This window comes from Poecile atricapillus, chromosome 5 (assembly GCF_030490865.1).
Source record: "Poecile atricapillus isolate bPoeAtr1 chromosome 5, bPoeAtr1.hap1, whole genome shotgun sequence".
NCBI classification, from domain to species: Eukaryota; Metazoa; Chordata; class Aves; order Passeriformes; family Paridae; genus Poecile; species Poecile atricapillus.
In genome coordinates this window covers 28,088,369-28,106,581 of record NC_081253.1, presented here as the reverse complement: position 1 = coordinate 28,106,581, position 18,213 = coordinate 28,088,369, and the positions used below count along the sequence as shown (strand labels likewise).

Genomic DNA, 18,213 nt, shown 5'->3' with positions numbered 1-18,213 from the left:
TGAAAACTTCATTCCACAGACACTGAGGGCTGGCCCCACTGGAATTTGGGTGCCCAGCTCTGTTTGACAAACTGTTTGGCCTTTGGTGTTTCATCTGGTCAGGTTAACTGGCCCAGTGCCAACAGGCGGGCCGCTAGATATCAGAATAAAACAGATACCATTTTATTGCTCCTAGATGGGGGGGGGGGGGGGGGGTGTTTAACCGGATTCCCACCCTTAAGGTGGGTCAAGTCTGAATATTTTAGTAAGGGATCGGAAGAGCCCTTTTGCAGCTATGCTTAAAAAATTGGCAGGTGACATGAAACTGGCCAAAACTGCTGGCAGGTGGAAGAAGGAATTGAGAACCATCTTACACTGATTCATACATGAAATAATCTAAGATCACGGAGGTAAGCTTTAACAACAAAAAGCAGAAGTTACTACATATTGGAATTTTAAGTCACTGTATGAATTCAAAGTGGCAAAAATAGTCAGAAATTGATGGCATAGTGTTAAAAATGACAATATAATATTGGCTTTCACATTTATGTATTAGTTTTTAGATGTTGTTATTGATCATAAGTATTTGGATATGGTACAATTTGTAACTCCTTTTAGCTGCGTCTTAGTATAACACAATCTATTAGTTTTGCACCATGTAGATTATAGAAATAGTCATGTGATGAATATATTATATCTATGTATGCACCGTATAGCTTGTAGAAATAGTGGTGTGATGATGTTTATATCCCAGGCCTTAGCAAAACACCAAAAGTTAAAATGCTCCTGTGTAACTAAGGGCACGGTGTGAGGTGATTATGTTGTTTTCCCCATATCCAACCAACCTTTCCAAGTGATAACAGTGACACAAACCAGAGCAAGGGAGAAGGATTTGTTAACTCCTTATCAGTGAGTGTGAAACAACAGGATGGAAACACAAGAAGAAATAAAATATATTGACCTAACCCACAGGATGTCCTGCAGATAAATCAGTGTAAAAACCAAACAAGAGTTCCTGAAATATCAAAAAGCTCACAAAAACGTTTGAATAAAGTATGAAACACATGAACATGCGTGTACCTCAGTAATGTAACAGTACATAGAAAACACTGTCTCAATACCTGTGTGTTCTTTGGCCAATAGCCAGAAACACCAGCACTGGACATTGTCCCTTGTATTCCCTTATTAAACTTCTAAAAGTTCTAGAGAGTGAACTTTGTTTTTCACAATAGGACAAGCAAACCAAAGCTATATGACTGTCTGTAGCAATATGCTGCTGCAGTGGAATTAAGTCTTACTCCAGGCCATTAAAAACTGTGTTGCGTATGAAACCTGGAAAGCAATCATTTCACTTTACTTAGCTCACTCAAAGCCACTTGGAGGCGTTCAACAGAGACTTGGGCAAACTCAATATAGTCTACAAGAGGGGAGGAGCAATCAGATGATTATGAACATGACCTAGGTGGGGATGTAAACAAATTGTATATCTGTTCTGCAGTGACTGACCTCACACCACTTCCACATTTCATTTGGGAATTACTAACTTTTTTTCCCCAGTTCTGTTGATGTGATATATACACATTTCAGCATCACTGTCTATTGTATACCTAATAATTGAATAGGATTGATTCTGTCCACATGCAAAGCCCTGGGAACCCTCCCTTGCAGTCAAGTGTTGTGAATAAGCTAGTTTTCTATTGTCTCACCTTTTAGTAGTAGTGAAACACCAAGGCTGGCTATGCAACCTAAGTACAAAGTCCATGATTGCTTAATGATACAGCACATCAGTGATATTTCGTAACACAGTGTAATATGTAAACTTCCATAGTTTATTTACTATCATGCACTTTTATTGTACACCTGCTAAGTCCCTAATCTCCTCAGTAGCCTTTGCAACAAGTGAAGTCAACTTGAGAACTTTTAATCAGGTAAAGTGCATAAACTATTTCCAAAAAGGGTGATAAATGCATGATGGCAAAACTTATGTTGATTCTTCACTAATCACTTCCCTTATTAAGGTTGTTCACGTTCTGGCATTTTGAGGGTTGTCTTAAAGAAAATAAAGTGAAGCTCATGTTTTTGTGTTAATATGTGTATTTGATTGACCAACTGATCTTAAGATCTGTCAGTCTTTGATTGTGTTGATTGGTTTGCAGGAGTTTGCTGAACAGTTCTGCTTTTAATAATTGACTAAGTACATGTACTTAAATATTAAGAGTGACTGTCACTTGAAGGTGCAGAAAATCTTCTTTATTCTCAGTGTTATTAAATTCACATTCTGTATTTCTAGAAAGATGTACTGGCACATGCTCCTAGGCTACGAAAGGAGATATTTACCAAGCTGCCCAGGGACATGTGACAGTAAGGTTGAGGCAAACTAATTCCCTACTGCAAGAATTTAATGCATGTAACTATTTTAAGGAAATGTCACATGCTCAGATTCACTACAAAGATCAATTTGCAGTAACTTTCTCTTGTTTCTTTAGCCTAACTCCCAACTTACGTTAAGCAGAACATTTGCAATACGACATTTCTTCTGTTATTAAACAGACCTGAGCTAGGCATGAGGTCCCAAGGAATGCTTTAAAGTCGTCATTTTGGAATGTGCCATGTCACACATAAAAGGGAGTTATGTGTTGTGAGTGCTAACAGGAATTGTGCTGTGATGAAAAAATGAGAAAACTGCCTTTTGCTTGTGTCTCTTCCCTGCTTTTCCACCAAATTATGCATGCTGCCCCACGTTCTTTATGTCTGCCTGTCAAATCCCTGAATATGTACTTTTGCCTCCTGAACATTAACTCCATCACACAGTTTCCACAGGAGAAAGACAGGGCTGTTACTTAGTGGTTTACCAGCCCTACTGAGCTCCCATTCCTTTCCCACATATACAAGTGCACACAGAGTTCACAGAGATTTCTGTATGGATTTGAAACAGGTTGGATTTGAGTGCCCACAAGCTTTGCAGATCTGGAATCATACCTAAGTAACAGACCTTCGAGGTCCCGCTTTACGTAAGGTTCAGGTCCAGTTTCACAGGCAGCTTAAGTTGTCACTAGCTGGCACTGCTGCTGAAAGAAGTATCCAGACTCTTTGCCTGTCCTTGACTGACCCCATCTATTGTGCCAGCAGAAGTTTCTGGCACTGGTTCATTCAAAGAAGGTAGGCTTTTGACTACACCCTCGTGCTGCTTCTTCCAAAAATAACTTTTTATTTGTGTTCATTTTTTCCCCCGGCCAATGCTGTAAAGAGCTGTACAATGAGCTGACATTATGCAAAAAGCTACAAACCTGGTCTAAACTCTTAGTCCTTCATTCTGGCACATGAAGCTACGCCCCAGGTCTGTGCTTAGCTTCATGTGCCAGGGACAGTTCACTGACATTCATGTGTCTATTAAAGATAAGGGCAGAAATTCTTAAAACAAAGAGAGGAAATGTTTAACCGCAGCAGCTACGTTTCAACTCTCTGTAGAAACATCTCAAGCTATGTGAGCAAGAAAAAAATAACACAAAATAAAATCTCTTCCAGTCCCATTTTGCTTCTGATGTCCAGAAGAAATAATATAGAAAGGATCCTTTTTGTCACTGGAAAGCCAGTGAGTTAAAAAACACACTTTGGAAGATAAGCTTTTTGGAAGACTTCAAATGAGGGCTGCTTTGTGTCCTGCAGGATGTTGTCTTGGGTTGCAATGCAAGATGTAATCAAGAGTATGTATTCTATTACCATCTGTTAAAACCAGGTGGGGCAATGTTCTTTATCTCTTCCATGACCCATCCCTCATAATTCCATGACAATATCTTCTGTTAATGGGCCAGCTGTTAATACCAGGTGGGGCAGTGTTCTTCATCTCTTCCATGACCCATCCTCCCTCCAGGAGACTCTCTTCTGATAATGGGCCATTGAGTCTCGCTGCATGACTGATAAAATTACAGCCACCCAAATGCTCCACCCAGGGGGAGGAGCCAAGCATTCCTACCTGGGTATAATCTGAAATTCAGAACACTATCAGTCAGCCTTTCTCCACTGGATTCCCAGAAAACGGACCCATCTACATCACCACTGGACCTTCAGAGAAAAACTACACCCTTCTACAAGATTATTCAACAGAATAGTCATCTATCAGATGATTCAACAGAACCACATCTATCACTCCAGGAATGCAGCCCCCTTTTAATCAGACTGCTACCAACACACTGACCAACAGGGTGTCAGGTTGTATTCTGACTCTGTCAGTGTTGGTTTGTTGTTTTGGTTTTTTTTTAACTACTGCATTTTTATTTTTATTTTAATTTTCCTAGTAAAGGACTGTTATTTCTACTTCCATATCTTTGCCTGAGAGCCCCTTAATTTCAAAATTATAATAATTTGGAAAAAAAGGGGAAGTTTGCATTTTTCCATTTCAATAAAAGTTCCTGCCTTCCTTAGCAGACACCTACCTTTTCAAACCAAAACAGATGTGCATAACCTGAACACAAACCACCCCTTGCTTTTGTGTCACTGCTGGTAAGGTTGGGTTGAGGAACATAAATGAAAGAGGTGATGGTGCTTTCACCTGTGCTTCCACAGTCATGTGGGCTCCCCTGAGGGAGTCTGAGGGTGTTTTTGTAGATTTTCTGCCATGAGGAACCAGGCTTCAGGCCCTGTGTCCCAGCTTGCACAGTCCCCAGGGCTGGCAGGGGCAGGGTGGTTGGGTAAGGGCTGTTGCAGACACGGCCCTCCCCAAGCAGCAATCCTCCCCCAGCCTGCCCAAGCTGAGCACGGGGTCTGCATGGTTTAGTGCAGATCATGTTCTTCCTGAGCAGTTAAATAAATACAGACAGTACTATTTTAGAAGAGGGACCTAGTAAGAACAGAGCAGCTGGTTTTCAAAACTAGCTGTGAGCAAATAGGCAATGAGATTTAAGCCTTTTCTGGATTTCTTTGGTCCACCAAAACCTTATGAAGATCTGTCAGATTTCATCCTTTACACAACATGTTTACAGCTAAATACTTCAATTATTACTAACACCAAGTTCACTGGTACTATATGAAATATAAGAAAATTTATGTGATTTTATATCCTGATTAATCATCCATGCTTGTAAATAATTTTTCCCAGCCTAAATGTATAATTGTGAGATATTTTGAGATCTTTTATAGTAAGTATTATTCAAAACTCATTTATAAACAAGACCACAATGGCTATATTTTTGCTTTCCTCATCATATCTCTGGCTGCCTAAGGAACATACTAAACCAGCTGCTCTTTTCACCCATCTGTAGGAATCAAGCTGAATAAAAAAATAGCCTTTTTTTACACAGGGGTATGCTCTCCTTGTTGAAGATTGACTCTTTGCCCTGTACAAAAATTTTAAGGACACTGAAAGGTGTCCTTAAAATTCTTAATTGTTTTTAATAGTATAAACCTCATAATCAGAATTTAAACTTAGCCTGCTAATGATGGTAGTGTTATAAAAAATAGCATTTAGAAAAAAACCCCAATTTGTGTAGTTCTACAGTACATCTCTTTCTAGTGTATCAGGAATGTCCTGCATCCCTCCTGTGTTAAGGATTAATTTGGGCCTCTCTTCCTGTTAAAGTCAGTAAATGTAACTCTCTCTTCCAGCAACAGGTATCCAGCAAGGTTGAAGAAGTTTAATCCTGAGCCTACCAAGAGAAAACAAAAAAGGAAAAAAAAAATGCTCGAAGTGCCTTAGACATCCATCACCTTGGACTTTTCAACGCCTGACTTCAATTATTCTGAACACTGAAAGTCATTGGTCTTTGTAAGAGATAATTCCTGATTCACAGAGCTGGCTAGAATGACAGACACAGAATCCAGCAAATAACAGCAGCACTTGTGGAAGTTGGAAAAGACACAGATGAGGTTAGTAATAGGGGTTAGAGGAGAGGAGGACACCATAGGATGGGGTTTTGTTTCTATTTCTAGCTTTGCAGTTTGTTTTTCACCTGCACTGGAGAACATGGGTTTTTACTGATTTCTGTTTTTCATCAAGTTAATAGAGACTTGCTGCAAGACAGCTTATCTGAAAAACACCATCCCCTGAGGTGGCAAAGTAAAAGCTGCCCCATTTAATCTCTGTCATCCAAATTGGTGTGCTTATTTAATAATGAGTGGTTTTGCTAATGGCAAGGACGCTGGGATAATTAAAAGGGTCAACTTTCTGAAGAGAATGTTGTTGTAGGTTTATATAATTGAACTGTTATTTTTGTCCAGAAATCTTCTCACTTATTTATGCATTCAGCATTCAACAGCTTTAACTAAAATTGCTTTGTTTACATTGAGTATAAAATTCTAGTTGCAGTTAAATGGGTGTTGAAGGGACATTGCTGGCAATGTATCCAGGCTAGTGCATACAACCCAGACACAAGTCAAGTTCAGGATGTGAAAATACCAGTCTTAGTTCAAGATTCCCAGTCAAGACTATTCGTGGTATTAAAAAAAAAAATAAAAAATAACAGAACAGAACGAAAGCCAACCCAAACTATTTTATGAAAACATGGAAATAGATTTTGCAGTCTTACTTTTAAACAATTTATATGTGACACATATTACACAAAATATGAAAGGTGATGAGTTATATTTAAACAGTAGGTCTCCTACCGCAGAGTAATTGTAAAACACGCTTTCCCTGAGAGAGCCTGTATTTGAAAGGTGGATTACGAGAAAGCGTTAACTAATGACTTTGTTTGAAGTTGAGGTCAAACGGTGCTCTGTGATTACAGCCAGGTCTGTTACGCTGCTGCTGACTGTAACCCTGAACTCAGGCGGGATGAGCAGCAGGGACTCCTCCCGCTGACCCCCCGAGTCAGGCGCTCTGCGGGGACACACACGGGGGCGGGACAGACACGGCACGGGGACAGACACGGGGACGGAGCCGCTCCCGCCTCTCGGAGGGGGCGCCTCCCGCGCTCAAGCCCAATTATGGCCGCGCGCGGGCCTCGCGCGGGCCTCGCGCGCTGCCGGGCCAATCAGGCGGGGTGCCGCGGCCGCGCGCGCTGTCCCGTGACCGCGCGCCCCCGTAGGCAGGGCGGGCCGGCCCCGCGGCGCCACAGGCGCCTCAGCAGCGCGGGTGGGATGGCGCGGAGCGGCGCGGCGCTCGGCAGGGCGCTGGCCGGAGGAGCCGCCGCCAGGTACGCGGGGCGAGGCGCGGTGACCGCGGGCGTGACAGAGAGGGGCCGGCTTCCTGGTTAGAAACTCGCCTCCTCTTTGCCCGAGACAGTGGCAGAGTTGTGAGCGATCTGTCAAAGGAATTAAAAGCTGAGGAAACGGCCGGATGTTTTCCCTTCAGATAATGCGACACGTTCTTTCTTACCTAAGCACGTGTGAGACTGGCTGCAACAGCTCGAGAAAAACAATGTGCTTTGGGGAAGAGTTAACCTTGGAATTGAAAGAAAAAAGAGCAAGCAGATGAGAGTGCGATTCGAAAAGCTTAGTGTAAAAGGTTCACCTGTTACCAGTGTTAGGGCAGTGCTGCTGTGTTTCTTTATCAAACTCTCATCCTCATCAAAACTATCAAAAAGTGGAATAGAGATTGGTTCATGATGTAAAATTTCATGCAATCATTTGGCAAAATTGCTTACTGTGCAGTGGTATAATGTAACACTAGACCACTTTTTTTACTGTAAATCCTTTGTGGTATAATCTTAGGGTTGTGTTTGCAATATTAAATTCGTTCAGTCCTGGTAAACAAAATTGCTGTTTTAAAGAGTAATTTATTAGAGTCTCCAGGGCAAAATCAATTGCTGGAAGGGTGTTTGGTATAAGGAAACCCATTAAGTAACTGTTTGCAAACTAAAAATGTTTCTAGTGGAAGCTGTAAGGATCTTGGCTGCTGGCTTTAAGCAAGCACAAGCTGGATCAAACTCAGTGCTGTGTAACTCGTAGCCTTGGAGCTGGGAACACTTCACTCCTGCAATTGTCCCTGGAGTGCACTCTGTACCTGCTGCCAGCTCAGCAGAACCTCACTGTGCTAAGTAGCAGGCTTCAAGGGCTCAGGTGGTAAATTAGTCTCATGTGCTTATTCAGACTGAGATGCTAATGAGGACACATGCTGGTACACTCATTTTTTTGGGATACAAACAGCTGTTGGCAAAGAATTTGAATGGGATCAACTTGTGTCTCACAGAACATAAAATCAGATGTCACTATCTTGATGAAAGCATCACTTGGGGTACAGTAAACACATTTGCCCTGGCATGCTCCTGGCACTAATATCACCCTTTACACCCTTCACCTCTTAACTGAGGAGTTAAGAGAGACATTTTTTCAAAGAAGTTAATCTTTAGCCTCAGGAAAATGTGTGGTTGTTTAAAAAAAAAATAAAAAATCACTGAATATGGATCACTTACATGTGCATGTCATACACCAGAAATGCTTCCTTTTCAAGTCATGGGAGTTGGCTGTGCTGTGAGCAGTCCTCAAGTGCTCAGGAAGAAAGCAGTGAGTGGCAGGAGTGAGTGATGCCAGAAGGAGCAGTGGAGATGGTTCTGTCACCGACAGAGCGATAATAATATAAATACACAGGTAAATGTAATAAATACAGAGGTGGCAGATGTGTTTGAATTCTAGAATGGACTTGGTGGCCCAAGTCAAGCTCACAAAAACTCATGACAGTCCATGGAAACCAAGGGATTTCTTAGAGGTCTGCTTTCCTGAACTGGGATCCAGCCCAGCACATTCTCACAGCATCTGTTCTTCAGATAAAATTGGGAGAAGATGAAGTCTCACCATACTTGTTAGCATTATAACCTCTTAACCCTGCCTTCCTTGAATGGCACTGTAATTGTAAAAAGGACATTGTCTTTCGGCAGCTGAGAGATTATTTGTAGGAATTTTCAGCCCTGTGGCTGAAACAAGTTCAGATAAAACTGCATGAAACAATAGACTGGCATGGCATTACAGTAAAAAACAAACCAAGAGACAAACCCTGGTGACTGGTTTGGACTGTGTCCTGTACATAGCCCCAGATAATGGAATTTAAATCAGCTGTGCAGAATGAGGTCTGCTCCAAACATTTGACCATCTTCTGTGAATCTGGTTGAGGCAGCTACAATGTTACTGGCACCCTTCCAGCATTCCTGTCAAAGTTTTGCCTTAACAGTCTTGTAGGGTTTGTCTGGAAAAAAACAGACTTTGTCCACATCCCTTGGGATACTGTTACAAGCATTTGCAGAGCTGTCTAAAGGCTTTTAACATGGACTTATCCTTTCTTAATTTTGACACAATACTTCTGGCCCATTTTAGTTTCTTTTCAACCACAGTGATTCCAATGTGTTTTCAGGAATCAGACTTCAATCCCAGTTGCATAGTTCTTTTTTTAAAGTCTGTAAAAATTGCTTGTAAGTAGCTGCTAATGATGGTTATTTTCCTCTAAATTCAATACCAGTTTATTATTTACCCAATTCCTAATACAGTGACCATATAAGCTGATGTGCTCACTCATGGGTAACTACTGGTATTTCATTAGAATTATAAATTACATTGATTTTTAAAGAATATATTGGCAATTTTAATTTAATTTAAAATTGGTAGCTAATTTGTTGATTGATTTGGTGCTTGCTTTAAAAAAAAAAAAAAAAGGCATCTACCTGTTCATTGTGTTTAAAAGAACCAACAAAACAACCAAACGAACCCCAAAGAAGCCTAGTTCTAGGTAGGAGAGGTTGGTTCCATTTTTAACCACATGAATCCAGAAGTATAGTCCTGATTATATCATTAGAGGAAGATCAGTAAAAGGCCTGAGTTACTCTTTAGCTTATGTTTGTAGAGTCACTGAGGGCAAAGAGCAGCATTTTACTTTCCTGGTGCCAAAATTCAGAGCTTCTGAGGCAGCATTTTGCATCTTGACTGGCCTGATCTGAGCAAAATCAGTAATTTAGTAGAACTGTTAAACACAATGAATATTCGTTAGATTCTAGTGTAGATTTTCACAGAGAACACTGAGGTGCAATCTTAGAATTACTAGTACTTTCAAAGGTAATTTGTTAAGTTTTACTTATTAAAACACTGTGTCCAAGGTTCTGGTGATATTTTCTGAAGGAAATGTTGAAAGCTGGGTAATCAAAACACCTTCTGAAAGGACTTTCAAAATGAAATTGTCCTTTTAAGAGAAGGGTGGCAGCAGAGGGGTTATAGTAGAGTTCAGCTTTCTATCTCCAAGTGAAACCTTCTCTATTTTGTATATTCCAAAAGGGTAAAGTATTGCAAACTATGCCTTGTTGTTGCTATTAAGAAAGCCTGTCCTGCAGACTAATTGCATGTGAGACTTGAACGTGAACTCAAGCTGCCATGCAGCCAGTGGTTAATGAGGCCCTTTGTATTTCACCCTGCCAGTTACTTCTGCTTCCATGACTGGGGACTATTTTTAGTTTCTCTTAGGGGGAAAAAAAAAAGGTGCCCCTTTTGGTTTTGACAGTTTGTATATTGTTACAAGCCTTTATTTTTCCATCTGGCTGACATTTTCTGTAATGTTATACAAGAGACTGTTTGTCTTACCTGAATGCATTGTTACTTGTTTTGTTGATATGAAACACATCTAAAAGCATTTTCCCTGTTTCAGGCACTTGGCTTCTTGTGGTATTCTGATGCCCAGAACTTCTCCTTTGCAAATACCTGTAACGGGTCATACTTTTTCAAGAAATTTCTTCAATGTTGCCACACCACTAATAAATAAAAGAAAAGAATATTCTGAAAGAAGAATTATAGGGTTGGTATAAAACTGTGGAGAATTTAAATGCTTATTGATTTTGTATTTGCTGTAACTAATCCAAAACACTAGTAGTTCAAAAGACTGAGTATCCCTGAAGACACATGTCCCTAAGACTCTGGGAACCTAGAAAGGAGTTTTGACTTTCAGAATTTGTAAAGATCAGGTTTACCAGTCTGAAATTGAGCATAAAAAAGTAGGAACCCAAAGCCCTTAGCCATAGCAGGAAACAGCAGAAATAACTGTTCTATTCCATGACAAAACAAAAACAACCTTGAAATGGAGTAATACACTAACAATTTCATCTACTAAAATATGAATAAATCAACAGGTGTGAAAACTGTTCTGTTTTCTCCCAAAGACATGCTAATATTTGCACTTACATTATATTATACTTCTCAAGATTTTTTTGTTTCTCTAAATGAAGAAAAATAATTAGTTCTGTGATGAAGAAACTTTACACAGAAAAAGATTTTGAAACCTTGTTTGCCTTAGAGCTAGTGGGAAAATCCCAGTTCATTTAATGATACAGGATCTGCTCCCAGTCTCTGGTCCACAACAGTATGAACTGTTTATTAGCATTATTTTTTTCACTATACTTAACATTCCTTTTTGTGATAGTTCTTGAACTGCAACAGATCTTGTCTAGTCACTTAAAAAGGGCCTTTGTCCAATAGTTCTCACACTGTTGAGTACTGTTGAACATATGCTTCATTCTAAAGGAAATTAAGCACATGCTTAATCCCATCTGTTTTGGAGTCAGAATGAAAAATTAAAAACCATAGCTATGATAGCTATTTAATACTTTGCCATGTTACAGCAGAATCTGCTAAAATGTTACCTTGTTTCATCTGCTTCTAATATCCTGCCTGAGCACGGGTGTTGGACAAAATGGGGTCCACAGGTCCCTTCCAACATCAGCCATTCTGTGATGCCAGAAGGTTTTTCCATTGCATCTGCTTTTTCATTAAGCTTTTTATTTGGGCTAAAATAAGGAAGGTAGAACTCCTCTGTTTAAACCTTATGAAATGTAGTACTTGAGTTTTGGTACACCTTGTCTTGGGAGCCATGAAGTGTGGATTTTTTTTTTTTTTTTTTATTTTTTTTTTTTTTTTTTGGGTGAAATGGCCAAGATCTGCCTAAATGAAGACACAGCTGTGCTGGAAAAAATGTTTCCATTTGAAGTGTATGCATGTTTACCTGGTATTGAAGAAAGTAACAGGCACTAGGTTCATTATTCATTAACATTACTGCTGGAAGGTGTGTGATATTTTTCTTCTTTATGCAAAAGCAATTGCAAGTGTATTGCTTTTCTTTCCTCTGAATTGGCAAAGCTGCATTTTCAATTTCCAAAATCAGTGATAGTGACTATTTCCACCATTCAACTGCCTATGCCATGTTTACCATCTTTGAAACTTCTTAATACTGAATTTGAAGTTAAAATACCTTTTAACTGTAATGTTCATGTGTCCATTTCCAGGTATTCCATGCAGGAAATGTATGAAGTTGTTGCTGTTGTGGAGAATTACAAACTCTTTGTTCCTTGGTGTAAAAAGTCAGACGTACTCTCGAAGCGCTCTGGGTACTGCAAAGCACAGCTAGAAATAGGATTTCCTCCTGTAGTAGAGAGATACACATCAATTGTAACCCTAGTGAGACCACATTTAGTTAAGGTAATTGCATTTTTTTTTTCTCCTAACCATAATTTTCCTTAACTTTTTGTTGAAAATTGAATATTCCAGGAACATCTTGCTTCAAAACAAATTCAAAGCTGGAAGTTCTTTGTACAGCTCAAAACTTAGGTTGCATTTCTTTAAAGACTTCAGATAAACTGGAGAGAATTTGAATGTGTTTTAAAACATAACCTGTCACATGAGGGAGGAGAGTGATTCACTTTTTAATTTGCCTTTATTGGCAAAGCTGGAAGCCATTAAATGATGATATTAGCATTTTTGCTTGTTTTTTTTTTTTTTTTTTTAATTTTATCCAAGCCTCTCTGAATGCAAACTAAGTACTCAGTTATCTGACAACTCTAGCCTCTGATGCCTTAATGAACTTGCTATCTGTCATTACTTTTCTTCTCACAATTTTAACTAGTTAATATGAAAAGCCTAAAAAAATTAAGCTTCAGTATGATGTGCTGAAGAGATTGTTATTCAATATATTGATGAGAAGACAGAAGTGTGGATTTAAAGTCAATTTTTTACCATTAATTTGTTCAGAAGAGAAGCAATTATATTTCTCCATTCAGCTTTTCAAGAGCAATAATTAAGAGAAAAGTAGAAAAGTGTCAAGGAAAACATTTTAAATGATGCCTGAATCTTCTATTTGTTTGCCTTATATTTTCAAATTTGTTTTGATAAAGAATGGCTTTAAGAACAGATTCCTTATAGCAAAACTGCCTCTCCCTTGGCAGATCCTGATTGTTTTGGAATAATTAGTAGAAACTGTAGTAGTTGATTGCTGTTCAAGATAATTGTTTGAAAATCCTATTTCACTGTTTTCTAGGCTTCCTAATAAGAGACACTTAACAGAAAATGAGTTTCTGAAGTACAGGGAAGATGTAAATTGGAAAAGGAATATGCAAAATGCCTTTATTCAATATCCTTATTGATTCTGGAAAGAAAAAAAGATTTTTCTCCCTTTTTTAAAAAGCGTTGAACAGCTGTAACGGAAAATCTGTGATTTACATGCTGAGAGCTTTCCTTTTCTACTGTTCCTTGAGAAGACAGGCTTTTTTCTTTCACACAGCTATCAGATTGGCTTACCAACTCTTTTTCCCTCTTAATTCACTCAAAAGAAGCATTCTTGTCTCAGGAAAAAACCCACAAAAGTGGTGAGAAAAGCCATTTCTTCAGATTCCTTCCCTGAGACTCATTAGCCTTTTCTCTACTTTTCCTAGAGGTTTACATTACATCCTCAGAACTGCAGGAATATTTCTAGGGAACTGATTGTGTGCCTGGACTATTTCGCTGTTCTCTCAAGTAACTCCAGGCAAAGGAACCTTGTGTGGCGCTCAGGCACAAAATGGGAATGGGTTTGTTGCTGAAAGTTTTCCCAATTTTAGGGCTTAAAGAATGGAAAAATCAGACTGGTAACAGCAGTTTTTGCTGATGGGGAAAGCTACTTTAGTTAAAAGTTTGCTACTTTAAGACTGGGAGAAAGGGGGACACAGTGACAGTTTTCCCATTTTTCCTGCTCTTTTGACAGCAGTAGGGAAAAGGAGGCCCAGCTCTTCGTATCTAATCTTCCCTCTACTCCTTCCCTTTCTGATGTAGAAGTAGCAAGGCCATGCATTATCTCATTCCTGGAAAGAGAAATGTAGATGATTTTGTGCTGGTGATTAGTCTTTGAGATGAGTCACCTTACCATAGCTTTCCAGCCCAAGCAACACCTATTCCCTGGGGGCAGTCTGTTGGAGCAGAGCTCCTTGGGGTAACAAGAAGAACTTATAAAAAAAAGAGCCAAAAAAAGTTACAGACATTTTCTCTATAAATTCCACGCCAGTTGAGGTTGTGCATTTGGATGTTCTATGCATCATGCCACAGATCTGTTTTATGACACTCAACACAATTTTTTCCTCTGCCTTGGAAGGACTTCAGTTATTTTTCCATAATTGACAACTGTGCATACAGGATCTCATGCTGGCTATGCTGTAAGAACAGTTTTAACTATGCCATGACCATGCCTATTTAACAAAATGCAAACACAAGCTTCAGTGATACCTGTTTGTCATATTTGTAAAAGTCTAATTGTAGTTTGATTTTTAAAACCTTTTTTCAGGCATCATGCACAGATGGAAAACTTTTTAATCACTTGGAAACAGTGTGGCGTTTGAGCCCTGGTATCCCTGGTTATCCAAGGACGTGTACATTGGATTTTTCAGTAAGTATGGTAATTACAACTACCACATGCTAGGAGCAGCACATAGGAACACTTCAACTGAGAGGGCTGTTTTAAATGCCTGTACTATTTCTTTAAGCGCTTTTACACAGAAAACAAGTTAGCTTTAGTCAATTCTGTCCAAAACATATTTTGCAAACTTTACTGCTGGAAACCACTTCAATATCCTTCAGAGACAGCAGCCTTCTGTGAGGTGTCCATGTATCATGAAACAGTCTAGGACAGGCACCTCACACCCTACAGTTCTAAACACACTGTAGTTTTCAGACAATCAAATGCAGAAGAAATGCTAAATATACTTTGCTATTTTCTTTAATTACTCTATAGCCTAAATGCTCTTGGTACCAGAAAGTGTTCTGCCATCTGTCCTGTTTGGGCTGCAGTTTGGTCAGTTTAATTTCCTGTCTTCCAGTTTTACTCTTTCATGTATTTTAAGCCTTCTCTAATACAAGTCTAACAGATTTTTGCTGTCGCTAATCTATGATGGGATATCACTGCAGCCCAAAACTATTGCTCTTTATATCCAGTATCTGATTTAGCCTGATCTCACTCCCAGAAAAGCTGTTTCCATTTGAGTTACTGCTTTTCCATGTTGTCCGTTTTGTCTGCCATCACATTTACACATCACAAAGTGTAGGTGTTACACTGAGCAATAGGCTGCAAATGTAATAGGCTGCAAAAGTACACAGAGATGGGCTAATCCTGCTGCCATCTGCTGGAATACTCTGCTTTGAAAATTATCTTCAGTAAATAGGAAAAAGCTTTTGGAGTATTTTTTAACTAGCACATTAACCTTCTTGGGTTATTAACTTTCAGCTTATCACTGTATTGTACTTTATACAGTCCAACAGTAAAAATTAATCTACAGACACTCAAAGAAGCAAATTTTTTAATGGTTTCCATGTTACGGGCTCATGTTATTTGTATTTCTTTAGGCAAGTAAGTGTCAGTTCTTTCTATGAACATATATAAGCTATCTTTTAGCCCAAGCCATAAATCAGTTAAAAACTTGAATTAAACAACTATTTAAACCCTACAATCTAAGTACAGGCTCTGTGAGAAAACAGCACACCTCCACAAGCCAAAGCCACATTTTGACTTTTCAAGTCATGAACTTCTGTTAAAGGGAATCAAAACTGAACCGGATATGGACATTTTAATTTTCTTTGGGGAACACTATCAACACACCTTACTGCTTACCCTCTCTTGAGGCAGCAGAAGTCAATGCAGTTGGCTGAGCTTAACCCCTGCCAGTTTCTGCCCTGCTGCTCCTTGCCTCTGGACACTTGCAGGCAGGATGATAAGCATTTCACAACAAACTCCTCAAAACAGGCCCTGCAATTACAGATAGCCAAGAGAAAACTTTGATTTCAAGAATGCTTGTTTGCTTTACAAAGTATTATTTGAGTTTTGGTCTATGCTGGTTCCCACAAGCTGCTCTATCCTGTTGTGCCAGCCTGATTTCATGAGACATCCACATACAGCAGGGAACTTTCCTACTTTGGATTCAGCTCTGAAATGATTTGGTTCACAGACTGAAGCACACCAGCATTTTTACCACCTGCAAATTTCATTAATGTATACTGTACCTCAAGACTGACATAACTGCTGAACATGATGCCAGACTCATTATCCCCACTCTGCAGAAATCTGCATGCCCTAAATGACAGCTCTCAGACTTGCAAGAGCCACATTAATTTTACCGATGCTTGAGGTTAAGCAAATGTAAATTAAGCTACACTTGGCTTATGGGCCAAGCTATTTAATTACTTCTGTGCTACTGCTTTCCAGTTAGTATGCATTGCTCATAAGGAATTGAGGAGAATTTATACAGATTGACTGTATTTGCTCCTTGTGTCATTAAATCTGCTGATTTTTCAGGAATGACAAAAATTACTTAACTCACAATCCATTTCATTGACTGCTGGTGTCAGGTCAGGAGTGGGAGCTGTTCAGGTGGGAGATGTGACACACAAACCAAATCTAGTTTTAGTCATTAAACTGCTTGTTTGAATCTACCATAACTACTGCCACCAACAAGGAAAGACTGATTTAAAATATTGGCATTTAATAGGTAACTATTTCAAGCCGCTTTTAAGTCTCTTGGACATGCTCCAGCTTGTGTTAGTCTGCTATCTTGCCATGCAAGATTTTCTTCAGACTTTTGTCCCCCAAGTGAATTCTGTGCACAAAATAAGTTATTGTTTGTCAGTAGTTTTTCATTACCCCAAACCTCTTTTCTAATGAATTATTTATTAAAGAAAAGACAGTTTAGGTAAATGTAAATGACTGCTTCAGAGAACTGAATGAGAGGAAAAGCCATGGTGTACAGTCCTCAGACCAAGGAACATGGGTTTCCTTGTCAGCCACATTCACCTATTCCTCTGTTTTAACTGTTCTACAGCTTACCTGCAGCCTTCATTGGAGATTTTTTAATAGACTTGTCTATTTGTATCAGCATTTTACAACAGTATATATAGGAAAAATAATTCTCTTTTACTTTCTTAAACAGATTTCTTTTGAATTTCGTTCACTTCTACACTCAAAACTTGCTACACTATTTTTTGATGAAGTTGTAAAACAGATGGTTGCTGCCTTTGAAAGAAGAGCATCCAAGCTCCACGGGCCAGAAACCAGCATCCCTCGGGAGCTGATGCTGCATGAAGTTCATCAGACGTAAAGGGAAACTGTAACAACCTTCCCTATAAACTTGTTTGTACACTTCACTTGTACAAAGTGCCGTGCTCCTCCTTTGGGGCATCTATTCCTTACATTAGCTGTGGGTGTGATCTTACACTGTGCCAAACACACCTGTTCAGCCAGATACAGAATGTTCAAAAGCTGCAATCAAGTGCAGCTTAAAGCCTTATCAGTAACAGACACCTGGCAGCTGCTGTAAGCCAGGCTATCTCAGGCTGCCGTTTAACGCCAAACGGCTCCTGGAATCACAGTCCAAGCTCTGCCTTAGCCAAGCTCCTGGGGTTTTTCAGCACTGTAACATATTAACTCAGCTTTGTGGGAACCTAACTTCACAGCATCAACTCAGCCAGCTCTGCCTAAGCGGAGGCCAACTGACACACTGACTTCCCAGAGAGTGGCAGTTTGGCAGCCATTGAGGAGTGGTGCTTTAATCCAAATGAGTGGAAAAGGTAAGTCAGGGATCTCCAGGTGGTCTTGGAGTGACCATTAACTGCTCTAGAACTCCCCTCATTTTCAGAGCTGAAACACATAAGGAGTAATCTGAGTGCAGCAGTCTCAGCTATCGCCAGTGGTTCCCATTGGACCTGTCCAGAATTTGTAGGAAATTTGTCAGACTGAACTTGCTCCTTGCCACTCCATCGCTGTTACACATTGCACTTTAGTTACTTCCATCTCACTAATGCAACAGAACACTTTAAAACAAGTGTTACCTCTGAGAGCCAGGTACCAGTGCTGTCCTCCCTAGAAGCAGGGAACAAGACACTCTGTGCTTCCTGCAGACAAGCACAGCCAAGGCCAGCTGTCATTATAAATCATACAAGAGAGCAATAAACCTTCATGCTTTGAGGTTTTTCAGTACCATACTCCCAACTGTGATAATGCCATCCTGATTAAATACATGTTCAGTACTTCTATTCTTAAAATAT

At 39.6% G+C, this 18,213-nt stretch overlaps 1 protein-coding gene across 4 annotated transcripts; it reads left to right on the top strand.

Annotated features, from left to right (window-relative positions):
• Nucleotides 1–245: 245 nt before the first annotated feature.
• COQ10B (coenzyme Q10B) lies at nucleotides 246–18,200 on the top strand. Of its 4 annotated transcripts, none has more exons than XM_058839816.1 (6): nucleotides 246–389; nucleotides 5,581–5,841; nucleotides 10,538–10,684; nucleotides 12,165–12,357; nucleotides 14,468–14,569; nucleotides 17,100–18,200. In XM_058839816.1, exons 2-6 carry the CDS (start codon nucleotides 5,837–5,839, stop codon nucleotides 17,265–17,267), a joined length of 615 nt encoding a protein of 204 aa, XP_058695799.1. In that variant the 5' UTR covers nucleotides 246–389; nucleotides 5,581–5,836; the 3' UTR covers nucleotides 17,268–18,200. The 4 variants fall into 4 exon arrangements, with proteins under 4 accessions (XP_058695799.1, XP_058695797.1, XP_058695798.1 ...); XM_058839817.1 differs by lacking the exons at nucleotides 246–389; nucleotides 5,581–5,841 and adding exons at nucleotides 7,039–7,109; nucleotides 8,348–8,502; XM_058839814.1 differs by lacking the exons at nucleotides 246–389; nucleotides 5,581–5,841 and adding an exon at nucleotides 6,886–7,109.
• Nucleotides 18,201–18,213: the final 13 nt, after the last annotated feature.